Source organism: Ylistrum balloti, unplaced genomic scaffold (genome assembly GCF_031769215.1).
Source record: "Ylistrum balloti isolate Yb309-2 unplaced genomic scaffold, AGI_CSIRO_Ybal_v1 Utg369796, whole genome shotgun sequence".
NCBI lineage: Eukaryota > Metazoa > Mollusca > Bivalvia > Pectinida > Pectinidae > Ylistrum > Ylistrum balloti.
The window spans coordinates 965,283-989,516 of record NW_026781976.1 but is presented as its reverse complement, the minus strand read 5'-3'; the positions used below and the strand labels follow the sequence as shown (position 1 = coordinate 989,516).

The 24,234-nt window shown below is 33.7% G+C and overlaps 1 protein-coding gene across 5 annotated transcripts in view; it reads left to right on the top strand.

The window, feature by feature from the left end:
• Positions 1-24,234, top strand: part of LOC132544395 (ubiquitin-conjugating enzyme E2-17 kDa) — a 65,268-nt gene that overhangs the window by 28,393 nt on the left and 12,641 nt on the right. For 2 of the 5 annotated variants that reach the window (XM_060207979.1, XM_060207978.1), the window contains exons 6-7: positions 20,601-20,749; positions 22,769-24,224. The exons of 1 other annotated variant lie outside the window; for it this stretch is intronic. In XM_060207979.1, the coding sequence (XP_060063962.1) occupies positions 20,601-20,743 (143 nt within the window). In that variant the 3' untranslated portion in view covers positions 20,744-20,749; positions 22,769-24,224. Of the gene's footprint in view, positions 1-13,637; positions 13,795-14,667; positions 16,716-20,600; positions 20,750-22,768; positions 24,225-24,234 lie in introns of those variants that run through there. 2 more of the 5 variants (XM_060207983.1, XM_060207981.1) reach the window with 2 other exon arrangements.

The window sequence follows — 24,234 nt, the reverse complement described above, 5'->3', positions numbered from 1 at the left end:
TGTGAGGGTTATCATTTCTTAAATTCAGAATTTTGATTCGACTCGTAGGGGTCGAGGGATAGGGCCCCAACTGGAGAGGTGCTTACATTGGATTTAAAACCCTACTTCTCATTTCTGCCTGGGTGAATTTCAACAAGCTTTGGCCAGATTCATCACTTAGGGTAGGGAATTATGTCTTAAATTCAGAAATTTGATTCCATCCCTAGGAACTTTTAGGCAGAGCCCAAACACAGGAAATTAGACAATATTTTGCTTCAAAATTCTACTCCTATTTAATGCTTGATTGGATTTCAACCAAATTTGTCTGAAATATTGAAAGTTGAGAATTGTTTTTTTAAATTCAGAAAATTGATTTGACCCTTAAGCACCTAGGGGTGGGGCCCAATAAGGGTGAGTTAGACAATATTTTGCTTTAAAATGCTATTCTTTCTTAATGCATGAATGTATTTGAACCAAATTCGGCCTAAAACATTAACAGGGAGTGGCATGCATAAAGTGAAATTGTCGTGACCACTTTTAAGAAAAAAAAATTTACTTAAGGCCAAAATCCAACAAAGAGTCTAAACTATTTCTCAATAAGTTTCATTCACACCAATGAGAAAAATATTTGGAGTAGGAGTTTTTCGTGAAAAGAAAAGAGACAATTTGTCGTTGTTTTTCAGCCTAATCAAAACTTCAACATGGTAACCATGGTAGCCATTTTGTAACATGCTTATGCTACTGAACTTACCATTTATGAGTTTCTGATAGTTTTAAGGAATATTCAAAATTTGAGTTCATCAGATTTGTTAAGACTGCCATCAGCAAGTTCTGTAGTTGGTCCATTCATTCATGGCCCTCTTTTCCTGTCAGCTATCTTGTTTCCTGTTAGCACTGAAAACAAATGATATAGCTCTACTTTTCCATGAGGTATTGTAGTTTCCTTGAATAACTTTCTAGTTTCCTTTTAACATCTATTCCTTTGAATGCTCTAGCTTTCTGTGATCATTCTCGTTTACTTTCTTGGGCATCCTTGATCACTGAGCAGTCTCACTTTAAGGAGAATTATAGTTTAGTGAGATCTGGAGTTTCCTTAGAGCACTAGTTTCCTTTGTGCACACTAGTTTTCAGTGAGCTCTATAGTTTTCTTTGAAATTTTCTCTAGTTTACTATAAGCACTTTTGTTTTCTATGAATTCTTTTGTTTAATGTACATGTGAGCACTTTCATTGCCTTTGAGAGTTCTAGTTTCTTGTGAGCGATCTACTAGTTGCATGTAAGCACCCCTTATTTCTTTTCAGCTTTGTCATACTCTGGTTTCCTGTGAGCACTAGTTGATATAGGAAATATAGATATTTTAACAGAATTAGTTTAATTTCTAATGGAGATATTTCAAACTTGGTTAGAATTATTACCAAAGGATGACAGCTTGATGGTATGCAGGTATGGAACCTGGTTGACCTCCAGGGGCTGATGGGCAGGGCCAAAAGGAGTCAAATTGACTCAAATTACAAAAATTTTCTGAACACTCAGGTATGGTAGAATCAAATGCTTTTCATGGATGGAAATGTCTTCAGGTGGTTTTCCAAAATGGTGAATTCATGAGTCCAGGGTCTGAATTCCTTCCTGGGTTCCTGGGAGGAGGTGATGTTTTAGCCCACCATCATTCAAATCGCCCTGCGTCCGTGGTTCATAGTCGGTCCGTCTGTCCGTAAACAATTCTTGTTACCGTTATTTCTGGAAAAGTACTAGATGGATCTTTCTCAAATTTTATATGCAGGTTTCCCTTGGTCCCTAGTTGTGCATTGTACCTTTTTTCGACTGATTCGAATTCAATATGGCCCACAGGCGGCCATCTTGGAGTTTGAAAGTAAAAAAAAAAGTTTGTTACCGCTATTTCTTGGAAAGTACTGGATGGATTTTTCTCAAATTTCATATGCAGGTTCCCCTTGGTCCCTAGTTGTGCTTTGTACCTCTTTTGGACTGATCCAAAATCAAGATGGCCGACAGGCAGCTATCTTGGATTTTTAGAGTAAAATCTTGTTACCGCTATTTCTTAGGAAGTACTGGATGGATCCTTCTGATATTTCATAGGTATTGGTTTCCCTTGGTCCCTAGTTGTGCATTGTACCTTTTTTGGACTGATTTGAAATCAAGGTGGCCCACAGGCAGCCATCTTGGATGTTGACAGTAATACAGCACAAGCATATTTTCTTCGATATTCTATCATATTGATTCAAGACCATGTCCATTATCCACCTGTAACTGACTGCTATCTAATAATACTATGGGATCTTTTTCAAATGATATTTGCTAATAGGTGCTTAATAAAAATATCTTGTGCCATCATTGAGTACATCTACAATACCTGTAACAAAAAAAAACAATAAATAAATCTTCAAGAACTGAAAACAGATCCTCAAATGGTGGGTGCGAAGATCCCAATGGGATCTCTTGTTTAAGGAAAATTGGTTTTTTTTTGTTTTTGTTTGTTTGTTTGGGGTTTTTTTTGAGAATAAAGTTGTTTATTTTTCATTTGAAATAAAGAATTATGATGATAGGATGACAGTTTTAATGGTATGCATATATTGACAATAATGTCACAATTTTTTATTTGTGACACTTGAAATCTGTCACCTTTATATTCAATATTGATTTATTACCTCAGGTGATCGTCAAGGCCGCTAAGCTTCTTTTTTATAAAAAGTAAGATCATGAATGCTTACCTTATGCCCAAACAAAAAATCTCTGTGTTGCAACATTTTTCTTTCGTAGACTTAATTTGTTTTCTTTGCTTTCAGTTTTGCTGTCATTATGCTCACTACTTACTGATCCAAATCCTGATGATCCTTTAGTACCAGAAATTGCCAGAGTTTATAAAGCAGATAGACAAAGATATTACCATACTGCTAAAGAATGGACTATAAAATATGCCATGTGAACATCAGTAGAAGTTGAATCTTAACACAAAGAACAGCCCATGATGGCCACAGATATGAAAAGCATAAGTGATGTGTCCATTTTTAAAAATTGTTAAATGTGATGAGTGATTAGGGATGCAAATATTACTTGAATTGTATAATAATGGTATCATGGTTTAAACTGGGATATGAGGGGTAAATCAGTATTGGTTGGAAAAGTGACACTGGCATCAAATTTTCAGTTCTTTTTCATTTGATTTTACTTAAGCATTTGAGTTTCTTTAGCTGCTGACAACTGTAAACAAAAAAATATATACTTTAAGCTCTATAACTTGCATCAAGATGGCCACCAGTCTTCTTCAGAATCTTGTTATTGCTACTTCTGAACAGAAAATTATATTGAAACTAGACCTCCATATTTGAGTTGTTTAATCAACAGAACACACTTAATGCTTCTCCTCCAGAACAGTAAGTTGTATTGAGGCGTGATCTCAGTTATTGCGTTGTGTATTATCAACAGAACCCTGTTGATGTTACTCCTTGAGAACAATAAGTTGTATTGAGACTTGACTCCCATTACTGAGTTGTTTAAACCACAGAAGCCTGTTAATGCTTCTCCTAAGAAAGGATGTTGTATTGAGGTGTGATATGTATGAATGAGTTGTGTATAGTCAACAGAACCCTTTTAATGCTACTTTTTGAGAACTTTAAGTTGTATTGAGACATGACCTCAAATGTTTTTTCTGAAGAGTAACAGGATTCCGTTCATGTCGGCTTATAATCCGGAAAAAACCTTGGTGAAATTTGACATTTGCTGGCATGCATGAGCACAAGACAAACCTAAGGATTTCATTCATGTTTGCATGACAAATGTATAACCGTTTCCTACACCATTTTATACAGTTTATAAATCATTATCAAAGAATGGGACAATATAAAAAGGAAAGACACAGATATTTATCAACCACAAGCCCATAATCTTTGAATGACAATTTTCACTTGTTAGCCCACCTGGTCATTCAACTTTTCTTACAAATAAATGACTGACCAGGTTTTGACAAAATTTGGTCAGAAGCATCTTTTGGGGAAAGGAAACAAATTTTCTTATTATAGCAGTTTGTTTCAGCCCCCAGTGGCCTGAGTAGCAGGACCCAAAATGGGAAATAGAGGATTTTGTTTTTTAATTGAACCCTTACTGTAGGAATGATTGTATTTTGACCAAATTTGGTTTGAAACATTCTGAGGAGAAGAGGAAACAAATTGTAAATGAGCATTTGTGAATGGTAAACTTAACAATAGCTGTATGTGGGCCAGGCTGCAAAGGTTGGGTAACTTGGGCTGAAATTTTGTATCCATGACATCCCTGCTGAAAACCAGCAGATCTGTAATAGAAGAGAATATTTATAAAGTGTTGACTATGTGTTTTGCACTTTTCAACAAAATGTTCACAATTAGTTTGGTAGTATCAGAATGACACTAAAACATTTTGAAACAAATTTAGTGCATATAATGAGAAGGAAGTGAAGAAAGATATGCTAAAGAATATATTGAAGATTTAGATGTAGTATGTATGTAAATTTGAAGTTGGAATATTCATCCACTACACTTGCTGTTCTAACAACTTGCTATTGACATGGTGACTCTTCATTCCCTTCAGTGTTTGTCTGTGGGAATGCTCTTTTCCTACTGGGCTTCTTGTTGTATATAATTTCTGGTTGAGATATAGTTGTAGGGGCCATGGTGGCCAAGTGGCTAAGGCGTCTGACCATCTTTATAGCTAGCCGTCAACCTCTTAGTAGCAGGTTAGAGGCCTTCGTGGAGCCTTTTCCAGGTACTGATAGGAGGTTTGCGATTTTACAGCTATCTTCTACCACACAAACCTGGTACGTCCTTAAATGATCTTTGCTTATCATGGATTTAAAGCAACAATAAACAAAAAGTACCAGTAAATAAATTATTCTACTTTAGAACAAAGCCAAATTTATGGCTACAAATAAAATAAACATAACCATTACTGAATTACCTGTCTGATGTACCAGTGCTTTTTTACTTCAAAAGGTTTCAATGTAGGTAAAACATGTTAGACAGATATTGAACTTTGGAGATCAGATGAGCAGATATTCACTGTTATATACTTGGTTTAGGTTGGACATTTTAAGATGGCTGCGACAAAGCATATTCTTGCCCCAATTCTTAATATACCTCAGATTGTTTAATTTTCTGAGGTAGAGATCGTGTAACAGATATATCGAAATCAGCAGATGAACAAATGAACATGAAACTTGCTGTAACATTGATCCATATTCCAAACTGATTGTAACTGTAAGGTTACAAGAAATTTTCATTTCTTATGCTCCCTGAAAATTTTAGAGGAAGCATATATTGCCACTTTGTCTATTCAGCCATCAGTTTATCCTTTTATATCAGGAGCATAACTTTACCCAAAGTAAAGTAAGGATCATAAAACTTGCTTTATACATTGGTGTCTAAGGCAATGTGCTTTGTAATAAACTTAGGGCCTGCAACCCCTTAATTACAAAGTTATTGTCCTTTATTTAAAATTTCCTGTCCAGAGCATAACTTTCCTTTCATTAAAACTAGTGTAAAGAACAGTTCAATATGTAACCATTTGAGTGAATTTTCCTTTTATTTTTACTGTTTATATCTGGTAGAGTCACAATATATTGTTAGATTTCAGATGAATCTCAGATTCAAATAAATTACTCAATTTTGACTGCTTGCTTATACTTCTACGATTTATTTGCGGATTTCATCATACCTTTCACTAAAAGTGTATGTAACAATTCAGTAAAATTCATCTTGATAACATGTGATAAATGCATAGATATCAATACATAGCCCCTGGCAGTTAATACATCACTGTCTTGAAATGTCCACTTAATACCATGTAAACAACAGTGATATTGAGGAGAATCTCTACATAGTAAATTGTCTCATAGAGGGATTTCATTATATTAAAAGACTAGTACTGTATGCTTGTATTGTATATAAATGTATTGTAAATAATAATCTTTTAATATATTCATATTCTATCTTATGGATATGACATTGTGTATTTGTATATGTACTGTGCAGTGGAACATCATTAACATCACTATTCATTGAATTAATCTCATCACTTGTTCTTTTTGAATTTGTAAATAGTTTCATTGCAAAGGGTTGATATATGTGATTTATTTGTCTGAGGTAATCACTGATCTTTTCTTTAATTCAGTTAATTTTATTAAAACTTTCTTTGCAGATATATATATATTTTTTAAGATTGATTACTCCTACACTATTTGGGTTGTAGGCTTTACTAGGGTAAATCTGTTCCAAATAAAGACAGCAATATTAAAGCTATAAGAACCAATGGTAATTATCTAACTTTCATATTGTGACTCATTATTTCATTAGGGAGGTTGTATATCCAGCTGTGGTAAAATGTTGAGAATATCAACAACAATGACTAAAGGACAAATTTGAAGGATTCTACTTTGGTTTTGTGGCTAAGTAGTTCAATTAATTTACCAAGTGGACCTCAATGGACCAGTGGATTGAAATATACAAATGTATGAATAAGACATTAAATGTAGGATTAAGTTTTTACATGTCGAAGTTAAGGACCAACCTTATCCTTTAGTGTTTATGAACAGATAGAAGTCTTATTGTTCATAAACATGAATAAGATCTGTTTTCTGGCCTGTTTATAACATTGTTAACATAAAAAAAATATCAACAATTTGGATACTTTTAGAGAGAGGCAAAATAATTAAATAAAAATAAAAAACCAAATATCTTGAGGATGAGATATTAGAGGTTATAACAAATCACTGGAGGGAGGTAACAGTGGCTGTTTCACAAATGTTTGGTCCGCTGAATAGGAGATGGCAATTATTAGAACAAAAGTGCTTGCTGCCATATGACCTGACTATGTTGATTGATTGAGAACTGTATAAACAATTTGTGAAGTAAAATGCTTCCTATTAGAATATGTATTAGTATTGGATTTTCTGTGTACACTTATGATTTTTTTTTTTGTTTTTTCACAAGCCCAGAAATATCTCTACTAAATTTTCAGCCTTTTCTTGTTTATGATAATGGTTAAAAGTTTTAGTACTGAACTTAATAAAAGTGAATTCCACCAACACAATAGTTTGTTCATTTATTTTGAACTTACCAGATACCCAGAAAGCATTGAATAATATTGTACATTGACATTTAAAACTAAAACATTTTGGTTCATCAGTCAAATTGTTTTATTGTCATTTTCATCAGTGTTTTTAGCTCACCTAGCCTGAATAGCCATGTGAGCCGTAGAGATACCACAGCTTCTTTGTCAATCTGTCAACTTCTCCTAGAAATTGCAATTTGTCATGAATGAATGGACAGATTGGGATCAAATTTGGTATGAAGCATCCTTTGGGAAAGTGGAACCAATTTTGTATAAACAGTGGTTCTGGATCCCACAGGACCTCAGGGAAGGGGCCCCGACAGGGAAAATATATCTATTTCTTTAAATTCGATCTTGTTCTTCAGAATTGCAAGATATTGTATAAAGTTGGTCTGAAGCCTGCTTGGGTGAAGGAAATAAGTTTCATCTAAGACGGGGCAAGAGGGGCAGAGCAAAATAGGAAAATCTGTCCATTTTTAGCTCACCTGGCTGGAAGAGACAAGTGAGCTTATGCCATGGGGCCGCGTCAGTCATCTGGCGTCAGCCTTTTCCCTATAAAAAATTTCTCCTCAGTAACCAATGTTTTGATATTTGGCTGGTAAGTTTGTGAAAAGAAATTACCTTGACTTGTATTCATGGTCACACGGGTCAAATATGTGAAAATATTTAAATGACTTCTTATGAACTAAAGGGCCTAGTGGCATTATATTTTGCTGGTATGTTCCCATAATGAAGCCTGACAAAGATTGCGAAAGAAATGACCTTGACCTGTGTTCTGGTGCCTGATAGGGGAAATAAAACAAATGCCTTAATAGCTACTCTTCATTTAGGAATGATTTGATTTTGCCCATATTTGATCTAAAGGGTCTTTTTGATTTTAGCCTTGTGGGGCTGGAGAGACTAGGCCCAATAGAGTAAATATTTTTTAAATATTTTGTATATGGAAATGCCTTGATGTTGTTCTGATTGGGCCTGAAGCATGCTTGGTTGATGATGAATCAGTTTTTAGGTCGCCTGAGCTGAAGGCTCATGGTGACCTATTGCCAACATGATTTGTCTGTCGTCGTGTGTTGTGCGTCGTTAACTTTTCACATATTCGACTTCTTCTCAAGAACCACTGAAAAATTAGGTAAATCTTTAAAAATCTTCTCATGAACCAACTGCCAGATTAAATTCACATTTGATATATAGGGTCCTTATGGCATGGTCTACAAAGTTTGCGAATGAAAACAAAATCGGGTCAAAAACGGCCCCACAAGGGGTGCTCAAAAGTGTCAAAAATTCAACTTTGACCGATTTCAACCGAATTTGGTAGAAAGCATCCTTTAGTGAAGGACATATGAAATTATGTTGAAAAAACATAAGGGGTGTAAAAGTGGCCATATGTAAAAACATTCATTAAATGACTACTTTTCAAGAACCAGTAGATGGATATTAACCAAACTTGGCACAAAGCATCCGCATGGGAAGCCGCTTCAAGTTTGCGAAGAAAAAGGGTGTGGCCCCATTAGGGGCCCCAGGAGGGGGGAAAAGGGGAAACTTGATACGAATGTTCTTCACAAGGTCCTTGCAAGTATTTTAACTTTTTGGGGCGATTCAAAATCCAAAATGGCCACCCTGACCTCTGTTTGGCTAAGACATTATGGACTTCCTCTCAAGAACCATTGGGTGGGTCATGTTCAAACTTGGCACAGATGTTTTACACATGGTCGTGCAAAAGTGTTGTTACATTTTTGCAACATTTTAAAATCCTCAGATTATTGACATATATTCCTCAGGTGACCGTTAAGGCCCCTTGGGCCTCTTGTTTTCTCAACCATTCAGGCGTCACTTGTCTCGGGTAAAACATTTCTTGGCTTCGGTCCGAATGACTGAGTGTGACCGCTCAGTCCTATCTGTCTTAACGGGCCCTATTGTAAGTTTCAATCGAACATTAATCCAGGTGTTTATACAAGTGTACTGGTGAAAGATTGAATTTACAAAAATTTAGGCAACCAGACTTAGAATAAAATACATGTACACTAATCTAAAAATTGTAAATATTTTGTAATCTGTTTACTTTTTTATGAACATTGCTGCCGGATACGAGAAGGAAAAAATTAGCCATAATTTCCATGCTGATGCAGATATATAAAAACATTACATTAGTTTGTCATTTAACACATTAGTTTATTATCAGATAAATTTACTGGATATACATGTTCAAATATACATGCAAACTGCAAATTTTATTTTATCCTTTGCTATACCTCATATTAGTACCATGTTCTTGCCGATAGACACTGGCGAGTCTTTCTTACACTTTTCTTGTTACTCATTAAGACTTACATACTTGTAGTGCTTTGGTGCTTATGTTAACATTCAATGGTATATGCTCTCACAGTGTGTTTTGTCTATAGTTATGGATGAATGACGTTGCAGCCTTCACCTTTCGTAACCTAATACATGTATCGTCAATTTAGAATGTTTAAGAGCGCATATTTGCTGAGTTTTACATGTACAAGTGTATTTTAAAGAATTATCGACAGAATAAATTACTGTTAAAGATATTCGTATTTATGTGAGTTGATGATTTGTATTGCTTTAGATATCAATTTCACTTTGTTACAAGGTATGTATAGTAGAGTGGGTACGTCTTCATGTGTGCTATGATGAAAAGGGTTTAACTTTACATTTTTCGTTCTATATCCATACTTATAACTGTTTATTTAAATGAAATATATTGTTATTCTGTAATGTTTTTCTTGATATATTTACTTATTTATTGTTGTTACACAACACAATGCTATGAGACATGTTTCTGGTAAACAGGCGATGAAAATAGGGTCATTCTTCCATGTACAATGTTCGCTTTTATAGCAACACTGTTAAGTCGAACCATTGGATGAGTCAAACATTTCATTTGGAGTTTGATTTATCTGTGTTTTACTGTAATTGATTTGTAGAAATTATTAGGGACTTCAGTTGATATCAAATGTTAATGATAATCAAGGTAACGGAACATGTATGACATGTGAGTTGAATCAGACATATAGTCCTGATCCAGTTCTAAAGAACAACCACACCAGTCGTAAGAGAACTATTAATTAGACACACAGACAATGTTAAAGTGGGTTTTTTTGAGGGTATGACACCAACTTGTGAAAAGGCCTATTGTTTTTGTTCGGTTTCTTATTATTATTCTTCCAATTTTGTGGGTTCGTAATCTTTTGAATTGTAAAAGCTAGATATACATTCTATTCACCTATTTGTAGATACATAAATGAAGTTGTCGATGCTGATTTTTTAAGTAGGTCAAAAATCCAATATGACCGCCATGACATCATAAGTTAAAAACTTAAAAACGGCATTATCTTGCAAACCGTTGATTCTACAGAGTTTGTGCAATAATATTATTTGTAGAGAATTTCCTTATCTAAATTTTTGTCATGACATGTTATCAGAAAATATGTCGAATAAAAAAGCTCGCTGTTGGATAAAGTTTTCAAAATTTAACAAATTTTTTTCTTTTTTTCAATTTTGAATTTTCTTGAAATTTTCTTCTTTAGATCATTGAGTAAAGGTTCAAATAAATGAAGATGTCAAAGTTACAAAATAATCTTCAAAGTAAGATATCATTTTTTGATATCAATACAGAAAAGTAGTTGTGGTTAGATTCACAATGTATACATTATTTCTCTGTGAAACATTTAATAATATGCAAAGTCCAGGTATGTAGTTTGTCATATTTTGGTAATCACTAGTCTGCATGATCAGTTCTTTTATGAGTCACTGCAAAAGCACATGTTAGCAGATCAACATGGAGCCCCCATTGATCTTTGTCCACTATGTTGTGAAGATCTAGTCATCTTTGGGAATAACTCTGATATAAATATTGTGATTGTTGACATTTTTCATTTATTTTGATTGACAGATTCACTTTTTTTTTTTTTTTTTTTACTCAAAGAACAAGATACTGATTTCAGCAATGAAAAGGTTGTACCTGTCATAATCTATGTATTGTTTTTACATTTATTAACATTCAAGATATCTATTTTTTAAATAAGTAAATGAACACTCTTACTCATTCACAGACTCGATCATACTAACATCCCTTATCAGCACATTCACTGCAGCCTTGTTTTGTTTTCAATCAACTCAACAAAAAACTTAAACTATATATATTTCTATATTTGTTTCACTTTGACAGGATAGCATGGTATAAGATCCGAATCGATATGTTTGGATATGTTCGATTAAAGAAAGATTTTAAAAGGAAAGATGGGAAAAAAAAGGAAAAAAGAAAAGGGGTGATCATATTTGCCAAATATAATCATATATAGATTTTCCATTATGTAAATAAAGGTGTATATTCATATATGCATACCATACATAATATAAACAAACGTCTACTCACACATACATTTCAATTTTCACGCACAAACAAGTATTTAAGTATATGTCTTTTTCTTTTCATAATCAGATGTTTTACATTAAACTCTTATACACATACATGTATTTTTCTGTTGCTGAATCGTACTCTATCATTTTGTTTCATTGGGCTTTTTTCTTTCATCTGTTCAATAATTATTTTATTATCACCTTGTTTTCTATTGTACATGCCATTTTTATGTTACATACCTAAACATATCAATGGTCCAGGTTGTCTAGTAATGAGTTGAGCATATTAGGTTTTTTACTCTTATAAATTATTTGCATATTTTTTAATTCATTCTTAAATATGTCCTTCACATTTATTAATTTTTGCTTTTGTTTGCTCAAATGGTAAACTTTATATATTGTAAAACCTTTTAAACATAATATTATATTGATTTCATTACAGTTCTTTTGGTATATCTTATTGCCATATATAATATATATTTCAATTTCTTCATATCAGTTCTATAACCAAATTTTTCAAATATTTTTATAGCAAAATCCCAGATCTTTTAAGGTTCAATAAAATAGTGGTTATAATCTTCAGTAACATTACAGAACTTACATACATTATTTTTTTCTATTTTCCATCTTTTCAACAAAACATTGCAAGGTATAATGTAATGGAAAAGTTTCCATTTAAATACTTTATAACGGTTATCTTTCATTGTATTAAAATAAAAATCAAGCATATATTTGTGTGTTTCAGTTTTCTCAGGCCTAAGCTTTTCTTTCCACGTATTCAAGCAATAGCTTTTTAAAAGTTTCCTTTTTACCGCCTTATTGTATAAATCTTTGTTTTTCAAACAAAACGAATTGACTTTTGTTTCCCTCATGTGGCCATCTTGGATTTTGAAGTAAAAGTTTGTTACCGCTATTTCTGGAAAAGTACTTGATGGATCTTTCTCAAATTTCATATGCAGTTTCCCCTTGGTCCCTAGTTGTGCATTGTACCTTTTTTGGACTGATTCGAATTCAAGATGGCCGACAGGTGGCCATCTTGGATTTTGGAAGTAAAAGTTTGTTACTGCTATTTCTTGGAAAGTACTGGATGGATCTTTCTCAAATTTCATATGCAGTTTCCCCTTGGTCCCTAGTTGTGCATTGTACCTTTTTTGGACTGATTCGAATTCAAGATGGCAGACAGGTGGCCATCTTGGATTTTGAATGTAAAAGTTTGTTACTGCTATTTCTTGGAAAGTACTGGATGGATCTTTCTCAAATTTCATATGCAGTTTCCCCTTGGTCCCTAGTTGTGCATTGTACCTTTTTTGGACTGATTCGAATTCAAGATGGCAGACAGGTGGCCATCTTGGATTTTGAATGTAAAAGTTTGTTACTGCTATTTCTTGGAAAGTACTGGATGGATCTTTCTCAAATTTCATATGCAGGTTCCCTTTGGTTCCAAGTTGTGCATTATACCTTTTTGGACTGATCCGAAATCAAGATGGCTGACATCTTGGATTTTGACAGTAAAATCTTGTTACTGCTATATCTGAGGAAGTACTGGATGGATCCTTCTGATATTTCATAGATATTGGTTTCCCTTGGTCCCTAGTTGTGCATTGTACCTTTTTTGGACTGATTTGAAATCAAGGTGGCCCACAGGCAGCCATCTTGGATGTCGACAGTAATACAGCAGAAGCATATTGTCCATTATCCACCTGTAACTGACTGCTATCTAATAATACTTTGGGATCTTTTTCAAATGATATTTGCTAATAGGTGCTTAATAAAAATATCTTGTGCCATCATTGAGTACATTCAATGAAGACCAGTTCATGAACATTTACAACACCTGTAACAAACAAACAAAAATAAACAAATCTTCAAGAACTGAAAACAGATCCTCAAATGGTGGGCGCCAAGATCCCTCTGGGATCTCTTGTTACAGCCTAGCCATAAACCTTCTGTTTTCCCTCTATTCAAACTTAGTCCAGATAATGTTATGATTCTGCCTTACATTTCTCTAGTCGCTGTTTAAATTCAGATGTTAAAATATTTCTATCTGTAGATTTGGATAATGATAGATATGTTAGTCAAAAAACCTAGACATGAATGTAACTTTAAATGTGGAAGAAAGTTTGTTTTCTTCTTCTTCTTTATTTTATTTCAAACTTTAAATTTTTTGTTTGGGTTCGATTACAGTGCTGCTGTCCATTTGTTCCTTATTGAATGACCCAAATCCTGATGATCCACTTGTTCCTGAAATTGCAAAACTATACAAGACAGACAGGGCCAAATATAACAAAAATGCTCAGGAATGGACGACAAAATATGGTCATTGATAGGTAGCTTATGAAGGGTTAGACATGTTTGTTTTTTTTTGTTTTTCAACAATGAATGAGAAATTGTAGCAAATACTTATATCAATAAATTTCAAGCTTCAGTTTTAATTAATATTGACTATTAAATTATTATTGATGATATAATGTGGTCAAAATAATTGTTTTATCAATAACATAATGATCTTTTATTTGTTAAATTGACAAATTATAAGAGTGAATTAATTTATCAAAACTGATATTTTAAGCTCACCATCATTATCAGATGACTTTTCAAATTGCCATGTGTCAGTAGTTCATCACCCATCTTTCTGTAGACAATACTTGTTTTGACTGTTTCTGGAGAAGTACTTTGATGGATCTTTTTAAAATTCTGATATAGGTTCCCTTTGATTCTTCAGGTGTGCATGGTCAAATTTTCAGAGTGATCAGAAAAAACAACAGCAGTTTGTTATCACTGTTTCTGGAGAATACTTATTCGATAATTCTCAAATTTCATATGTAGATTCCCCTTGGTCTTTGGTGCATTATTTTATTTTGGGCTTGATTATGCAATGGTGGATTTTGACTGAAAGTTTGTTATCATTACTTCTTGAAGTACGTGAATGATCTTCATCAAATTTGATATTTAACTTCCTCTTGGTCCCTAGTTTTGCACTTTCGTTTTTGGAACTGATTAGAATAACAAAAACGACTTCCTATCAACCATCTTGGATTTAGCAGTTAAATAATTTAGAGCTAAAATAGAGAAAAGAAAAGGTGGGACAAGATCAAACTTTTAAAAAACAAATATAGATCAATTGATGGTGGGTACCAGGATCCCTCATGGATCTCTTGTTGTGTAATATATAGTATCACTATAATCTATATAAAAGTTTTGCATTCATTTGCAGTGAAGCTGAAGTGTGATTAAGCCAAATGAATGATGTCGGTTTAGTGTGTTTCTGGATGTGTCACTAAACACTTGTTTGACGTAATTGTGACCTAGTCCTTATGACCTGTAGCCAATAAATCAAACAATCAAGATGGTCAAGGCACAAAGAACTCAGCTATGGGATGGACTTATTATTACACATTTACATAGAAACATTGGTCACCGCTGGCAGAACTAAAATATTAACATGAAACTTCTCATAAATGATGTGTTAATTCTAATAATGTTGGAATTCACTGATCAGCTGTAAGATACCTGTGCTACATCAGTGTGACATGTTGTATGTGTGAACTACTTAATATAGATTTGAAAGGATGTAAACTCCATGGTGTCATGTGTATTGACTATGAAGAATGTACACTATATGGTGTGATTTATATAAACCAGGTTTTTTTCTTTTAACTCGCCATGTCTGAATGACCGATGAGCTCCTGGAATGGTGTGGGATCAGTCGTTCGTTGTACATTCTTCATTTATCTGTGGTCTGTCAACTCTTTAATGAAAATTGCTACTAGTCATGATTGACTTAACAGATAAGGACCAAATTTGGTCTTAAGTATCCTTGGGGGAAGGTCAACCAAATTTTTATAAGACTGGTGCACAGTCCTCCTTTATGAATGAATGTATTTTGCCCAAATTTGGTCAGGAGATTCTTGAGTGAAGGGGAATCAGTATTGTATCAACATTAGGTCTCAGAAGGGATGGGCTCAATAAGGAAAATAGAGCATATTCTTAAAAATCCTACCCCTCCTGTAGTTATGAATGGATATTTCCCAAAATTTTGTCTGAAGAATTTGGGATGAAGAGGAATATATCTTGTATAAACATTAGGTCTTTGTCCCTCTGGGGCGGGGCCCAATTAAGGAAATGTAATTTCTCTGATATCCTTTTTCTTTTTAAGTTTGGTCTGAAGTAATTTTCATTTCTTACCAGTAAACCTGAGTTCTGTTAGACCACAAGGCTGGGACCCAATAGGAAAATTATTCAGAAATTATTTTTCATATTTGAAATTCTTTGTAAAGTGACTGAAAAACAGAATTAGCTAGATGAGCAGTGCAGCCCCTTAGACCTCTTGTTTTACTCATTTAGGAAAGGCCTCTTTCTGTCATGGGAAGAAAAGTGATTAATCGGAAAGGAAATTTTAATTAAACTGTCTTTTTGGGAATTTTGCCATTTTATCAAATAAATATAACTGAGAATGGGGGCACATATTTGGTCATACACAACCCTTAGAAAGAGTGCTGTTTATAACTATAAAAATACATGTTGCCATGTGTTTTGATTATGAAGTACATTTATTACACTATTTGGTGTCCTTAATGTCCAGGATAATCGTCACTACTTTTTACACACGCTGTGGTTGGATTCTTGTTTTGGAATATTCTCCTTTCAAATGTGAACATTTTACTTTTTGTATATATGTAACCCAATTCAGTATGTAATGCATTGTTTTACAAAAGTAGAATATTTAAATATGAAATATATATATGCTTTTTGGCTTACCTCACATAAGTTGGACAGGGGGAGCTTATTCTATACTATTGATGGGTACATCAGAATAGAAAAGATTTGTTAATTGGTAATGATGGGATAACAAATTGTATATCATTTACCAAATTTCCATATCAAATACTTAGCATGTGATGGCATGTTCTAGTAGTTTTACTTGATCAACCTTTATGCTTGACTTAGCCTAAACAATGGTTAAGAACTTTATGAGTAGAATGCTTAGCATTCTATTCTTGTTTGATGCACATACAGTTGTTTACAGTACTATTATATTGCGTCATACAAAATAGGCTGCGATTGTTATTGGATAAGGAGGAGTTTTGATAGGGATTATCTTCCTTGTCGACTTTTTATTATGTATATACAACAGGATTAATCTTTTGAAATTCTTTCTGTCACTCCGTGCGAAATCTGTCTGTCTAGACATTGTAGTGTGTTCAGAATGATGCTCTTTCGTTTTAGGGGTTGCAACTGAAAATAAAATGATCTTGAAACATTGTTGCTTCTTGTTTTGTGATTTCATTCTAGATGTTCAACAAATTATAGAATGAAACTCGATAGCAAAAAGGATTGAAATGGAGAAGTTCAGTCATAAACAGAGACTCACAGATAGAAATACAGTGAAACATCACCTAACAACCACCTCAAAATTACAACCACCTCGCTATTACGGGCACTTTTTTCAGTCCTGTTTTTTTTTCACTTTATATCTTTGTATTGGTTGCTTCAGTATTACGACTACCCCACTATTCCGTATTACGACCACTTCTTACAATCCCACCGACCACTAATTAACGAAAATTAACTTCACAATTATGACCAAGTTCTGAGAAGTGATTAAAGTTTACCTGGTGGGCAGTGAACCGCGAGCATGTGTGTCGTTCTAGACCATTGTTTTTGTTACGGCTTACCTACCCTGTCAACAGGTGGCATAACATAAGTGAACATCATTATCGGATTAACACCTTGGAAGCCCTGCTTTGCTCGCACGCTCAAAGTTGAAGGGTTTTCAACTGTTTTTGTAGCGATATTACACTCTCGACATCGTGTATATGCTCCAAAATTTTTACGACATATGTTCACAGTCACAAAACTCAGATGAACAATGTTTACAATAGTAAATATATCTGTATATTATGATATAAACTGAGGAATATATACATATATATTATTTTGTCGATTCACTAAAATTAACTTTTTTACATGCATTTCATAAAATTTAACATTTTATATACAGTTTACTTGTTATTGTTGATTAATATACATGTACATTACTTAATGATATATATATATAATTATATATAAAATCTTTATTTTAAACAGAGTTATGGTTCTTTGCAGTCAATCTGATCCACCTCACTATTAAGACCACCTCGCTATTAAGACTACTTTTGTCCAATCCCCAAAGTGGTCTTGTTTGGAGAATGATGCAGGCCCTTTGGCCCCTTGTTCTCTGACATCTGTTGAATATCCAAAATAACCAGTCACTACATCACTCAAATTAATAGTACTGTATAGGTCAAAAAGGTCAGTTGTGTTGCTTTCAATTACTTTTTGAGTTATTTAGAACCTCAGAGTCACAATATATGGACACCATGACTCTGAACAGGAGACCTATGAAACATAAATTTTAACTTGCTTAACAGATGAGCGATACAGGCCATGCAGGCCTTTTGTCATATGTGATATAATATGTTAACAACATGTAATAGGTAAAACAGTGAAGGCAAATAAAATGTTGTATAAAATGTCTCCAAAAAGGTTGTTGTTGGCAGTGAATAATTGATATTTGTTTATGATATATCTTTCTAGTTGTCAATTTACTTTCCAGTTGTGATGTTTAAACTCATGAAGTGGTGAAAATTCCATAAAAAGTACCAGATTTTTGCAAGATTCTGTTGGAATGTGCACAAGTTTAGACCTTTCTTATAAGATAAACAGATGCTGTGAAAAGTCATTCCATGAAAAGTGGACATGTCTATGTGAGGAAGTAAATCAATTAATCAATTAAGTGTGTGTACATAATGTATAAGGTCATTCAATCAGAGGTGAATTAATCAAAAGTAAATGTTTATACATAATGTGAAGTCATTCAATCAAGATTTGAGATTTTATTTGCATTCAGTTCTACTAAACAAGAAACAAGAGGTTACAATAGTAACTGTTTGACACAGATCATAGGGGAATGGTATCTGTCAATATAATTATACTATGTTATCACTCAAGAGCTGAATCCTCCAAGATCAAGGTGACCTGTAGCAATTGTTGTTTGTCAGTCAGTGTGTGTTAACTTTTTCATGTGAGCAGGATAACTTAAATAAATTTGAACTAATTTTGATGAAACTTGGTATGCAGACATATTAGAAAGATCTCAGATGAATTAGACAATGATACACATTCAGTAATAACTTATAGAGTTATGGACGTTTTTTATTATTGGGCCTTGTGAACAAAATTATTTTGGTAAATATGATTTTGATGAAATTTGTCATGCAGCCTTATATCAATAAAATCTCAGAGGAGTTTGATACTATTTTATTATCCCCCGCAAAACGCGTTTGCGGGGGATATGAAATTGGGCTCCGTCCGTCCGTCCAAGTGCTTAGGCGGGCTAACTTCCAAACCGTCCTACTCAACTTCACAAAACTTTCTGCACATATTAAGTGGGTGCCCTATTTGTGCCTTTTGCTATTGCTGTCATTTCCCTTTATATATATTTTTAGCCCACCATCATCAGATGGTGGGATATTCAAATCGCTCTGCGTCCGTGGTCCGTCCGTCCCTCCGTCCGTCCGTCCGTAAACAATTCTTGTTACCGCTATTTCTGGGAAAGTACTGGATGGATCTTTCTCGAATTTCATATGCAGTTTTCTCTTGGTCCCTAGTTGTGCATTGTACCTTTTTTGGACTGATTCAAATTCAAGATGGCTGACAGACGGCCATCTTGGATTTTGGAAGTAAAAGTTTGTTACCGCTATTTCTGGGAAAGTACTGGATGGATCTTTCTCGAATTTCATATGCAGTTTTCTCTTGGTCTCTAGTTGTGCATTGTACCTTTTTTGGACTGATTCAAATTCAAGATGGCTGACAGACGGCCATCTTGGAGATTGGAAGTAAAAGTTTGTTACCGCTATTTCTGGGAAAGTACTGGATGGATCTTTCCCAAATTTCATATGCAGGTTCCTCTTGGTCCCTAGTTGTACGTTGTACCTTTTTTGGACTGATTCGAATTCAAGATGGCTGACAGGCAGCCATCTTGGAGTTTGACAGTAAAAGTTTGTTACCGCTATTTCTGGGAAAGTACAGTATGTATTTTTCTCAAATTTCATATGCAGGTTCCCCTTGGTCCCTAGTTGTGCATTGTACCTTTTTTGGACTGATTTGAAATCAAGGTGGCCCACAGGCAGCCATCTTGGATGTTGACAGTAATACAGCACAAGCATATTGTCCATTATCCACCTGTAACTGACTGCTATCTAATAATACTTTGGGATCTTTTTCAAATGATATTTGCTAATAGGTGCTTAATAAAAATATCTTATGCCATCATTGAGTACATTCAATGAAGACCAGTTCATGAACATTTACAACACCTGTAACAAATAAAAAAAAAATAAACAAATCTTCAAGAACTGAAAACAGATCCTCAAATGGTGGGCGCCAAGATCCCTCTGGGATCTCTTGTTTTCTTCTAGTGCTTTCACTGTAATAGACCTTCACGTGCAAAGTACTGATACACAAGTGTGTGAAGTCTCAAATTATTACAGTGCTATATATAGCATATTTGGGTTCCATACCAACACCTGTGCGCAGGGGATAATGCCAGGCTTTGCGGCATCTTTTTGTAATCTTGGAGTTGTGACTGATGTGTTATTACTATTGGGGATTGTAAACATGATCACTTCAGTAAATATGAACAGATTTTGATGAAACTTGTGATGTAGCTTTATATTTATAAGATCTCAACAATGGGGTAAATATGATGAAACTTGTAGAGTTATGGTTCTTTGCAGTTTAAGTCTGGTTGAGATTAGTCAGGTGACCGTTTAGGCCCATTGGCCTCTTGTCCATCATTCCTCTCCTTTAATTTCAACAATATTACATCACCATATATTTTCATGGTTATTGAAGTCTGGTATAATAAACAATCAAAATTAAGCTTGTCAACAAAGTGTGTAAGGTCATTTAATCATTTACCGGGTCTTTTTAACGTACAAGCTCATCCAATCAAAATGTAATATGTCTATGTAATGTGTTATATAATCCACTCAAAATTTTCTGTATTGATGTAATGTATAAGGTCATTCATTAGTACAACACCTAACGTTAGGTCATAGTCTGTGGATTGATGTTAACTTATGCTTTGTTTGGATTTGATTACAGTGCTGCTGTCCATTTGTTCCTTATTGAATGACCCAAACCCTGATGATCCGCTAGTTCCTGAAATCGCTAGACTATTCAAGGCAAACAGAGATAAATACAATAGCACTGCTAAGGACTGGACGAAAAAATATGCTTCTAACTAAAGAAGGGTAGTTGTACTTTCTTTATTCTTCTTTTTTTAAATGAAAAAATGTCAAACTTAAATGATGTTTTTAAAACGTTAAAATTTAAGTTGTGCTATATTTGGTCAATGGTAAAACATCAATTTTAAACACTTTATATATTCAACCTGATAAATGTACTATAAGTACAATTACTTACAATTACACAAAAGTAGTATTGTTATACTGTTTATTGGATAAAATTACCACAATATCGATATGAAATTTTGTTAGCAGAAGGAAAGGTTTTATCATTAAAGGGTTTTGGCCATGATTTTTCATAATTTGATCAATTTCAGTCTAAAATAATACAATAATGTATGTAGTGTGTAGAATTCTGTCTCAGAACACAAACAATCGAGAAAGATTATCCTGCCTCTGTTACCTTAGTCAAGTGAATATGCATATTTTGAAAGTAGAACGAGGTCCTGTGACATTTGATGTCAAAGTGTTACTGCAGTGATTGCAAGTTGCTATTTATCGAATTAAGACACGCCTGCACAAGTCATGCCTTTATTCATTGATAAACATTTAAAATTGTTAAAGTGAAACGAACCTTGGTGTATTGTTTAAAGTTTACCTAAGTATATATGACAACAAAATATAAAGTGTTTTTTCATTCTTTCTCTTCAATGGTTACGTGAATGACCCTGTCTGAGATGATTCATGTCTTATATACCTTAAATAACTGTTAATTAATTGTTTCTTATAGCTGGAATATTTCATTGTTTGGTGATAGTAAATATCATAAAAATGCCACGATTGATGCATAGCCTATATTTGTAGATGTACACATATTATTGTGTAGCAGCATTTTGCACACAGATATCAACTTAATCAATGACACCATGGAATCAAACTGTTACCAAAGTCCTTAGGAGAATATCATTTGTCATATTTCTATACATGTTTACAGTAACAACTTCTGTAATAATTTTTTTTTTTAAATCAGACTGAAATTTTATCCGAATACCATATAACTGAAGTGGTGGAAAAAGGGGTGATTTTTACGCAACCAATTTTTCCAAACAAAGTCTTTCAGACAGACGACAGCAAAACTGCATGAACGTTATAGCCTGCAGTGGGCCTACTGTTTAGTCTTTTCATAACTTTAAGTTCTATATCAACAATTCTTTTGTTCTACTCCTGAAAATTTTACGTACACTTTTTTATCAAAATCCGAGCTTGCATATAGTGATACTTTTTGTATCATCAGTGAAAGCACTGGATAGATTTGTATTTAAAAGGAAAAAGAAAAAAAAATCAGGAAATTCACTTTTCAGTTGTTGACTGTTAACATCACAACTGTTGATATATACACACTATAAGGAACTGAGTACACATGTCATCATGTTTATATTACCTCTGTTACAAAACATTTTGACACTTTCAAAACTTGCAAACCAAATCATTAACATAATGCTTGTATAATTATATTTCGTGTGTTATGAAAAAGTTATTTGGTAAATAGTAACAAGTGGTCAGTCGAAGTAACAGTTGACATCGCATGTACAACCCATTAAATTTCACCCTCCTGCATAACAAGTACTTTCTACTGTTTGAAAATTGATCTCTGGAAATATTTGAATGACACAAGAAAGGTGGTAGTGCTATTTGGATTAATATGTCAGAGAATGTGACAAAATCTTAACTCATGGCCAAAACTTTAAAGAAATGGCTTGATGTAATGGAGGCAAAAAAGTTACACAGCCAAATGTTGTTTGTGGATTAAACAGCCTTTTCGCAGGCCTTTATTATATATATAACCTTTACCAAAAGATTGGGTTTCCCTTAGAGAAAGTGCACTTCTCAGATCAAATATGATATGGAGAAACTAAATATGTAAATTGCATCAGACAATATACATGTACATATATTATCTTTCCGGTAAAATTTGTAACTTCACTCTTTTATTTATGAGTGTATTAACCCTTATTCCAATCAGAAAATTTGTACAAATGGCATCAACATTATTTAGAATATTTTTTTGCTTTCATTCATTTGCAGTGTGGCTGAAGTGTGATAAGTTATTGTGACCTGGTCCTGATGACTTGTAGCCAATAAACAATCCAGATTTTCAAGGCACAAAGAAACTATGGGATAGACTCAAATGTTGTAAATGTTAATTAAGAAACAGCTTCGAGTGGAACCGAAAAATATCGACTTTAAATTTCTATAATTTGATTTGATTTGATGCACTGCAGTACACTAAATGGTGTGATATTCCAATGTCACGTAAGGGAGACATTATTGCTATATATTGTTGGTGACTTTAAATCTGATTTACAATGTCACATTATCCTGTGTAATGACACTATGACACATACGCACATAATGAGGTGTGTATTGACTTTATATACACCACACTATGAGATGTGTATTGACAATATACACCACACTATGATGTGGTATTTACTCTCTATACACTACATAATGTAATGTGTATTTACTCTCTATACACTACATAGTGAGGTGTGTATTGACTCTCTATACACTACATAGTGAGGTGTGTATTGACTTTCTATACACTACATAGTGAGGTGTGTATTGACTCTCTATACACTTCATAGTGAGGTGTGTATTGACAATATACACCACACTATGAGGTCTGTATTGACTCTATATACACTACATAGTGAGGTGTGTATTGACTCTCTATACACTACATAGTGAGGTGTGTATTGACTCTATATACTACTTAATGAGGTGTGTATTGACTCTATATACACTACATAGTGAGGTGTGTATTGACTCTTTATACACCACATAATAAGGTGTGTATTGACTCTATATACACTACATCGTGAGATGTGTATTGATTCTTTATACACCACATAATAAGGTGTGTATTGACTCTATATACACTACATAGTGAGATGTGTATTGATTCCATAATTTACACACTACACTATGAGATGTGCTTTGGCCTTATAATATATACACTATACTTTGAGGTGTGCATGGACTCAATAGGGATTGACTCTTTAAGATGTTTATTTTGTACCTTGTGTAAAACATTCTGTCAGTTTCAAAGTATAAGGCAGATAGGATATGAGGAATGGGTCACAGAAGTACAACAGTGGTAATAAGTTTTTTGTGGTTCAGGAGATTGTGTGATTATGCGTCTTTTCTACAGCACTTGGTACCTAATTTACAGACTCTCATCAAAATGACAATTCAGCTGTTATGTATTTTGGTCAGCTTATACCACTTCAATTTTATACCTCCTTTGAACTGTCAATATTTTATTATTTTTTCTTCTCAAATTTTGTTTTTCTTTTTGCCATTTTTGTAAATCTTACTTGAAGATAAGTTTGTGATTTTGGTTCTGCAAAAATAGAGATAATAAAAATTCATTTGTGTGGAAATAAGACAAGTAAATCTATTGACAGACATATCATAGACCACTGGTTATTCAGTTTAATCCTGTGGACAGATAAAACATAGACCAGTGGTAATTCAGGTTTAATCCT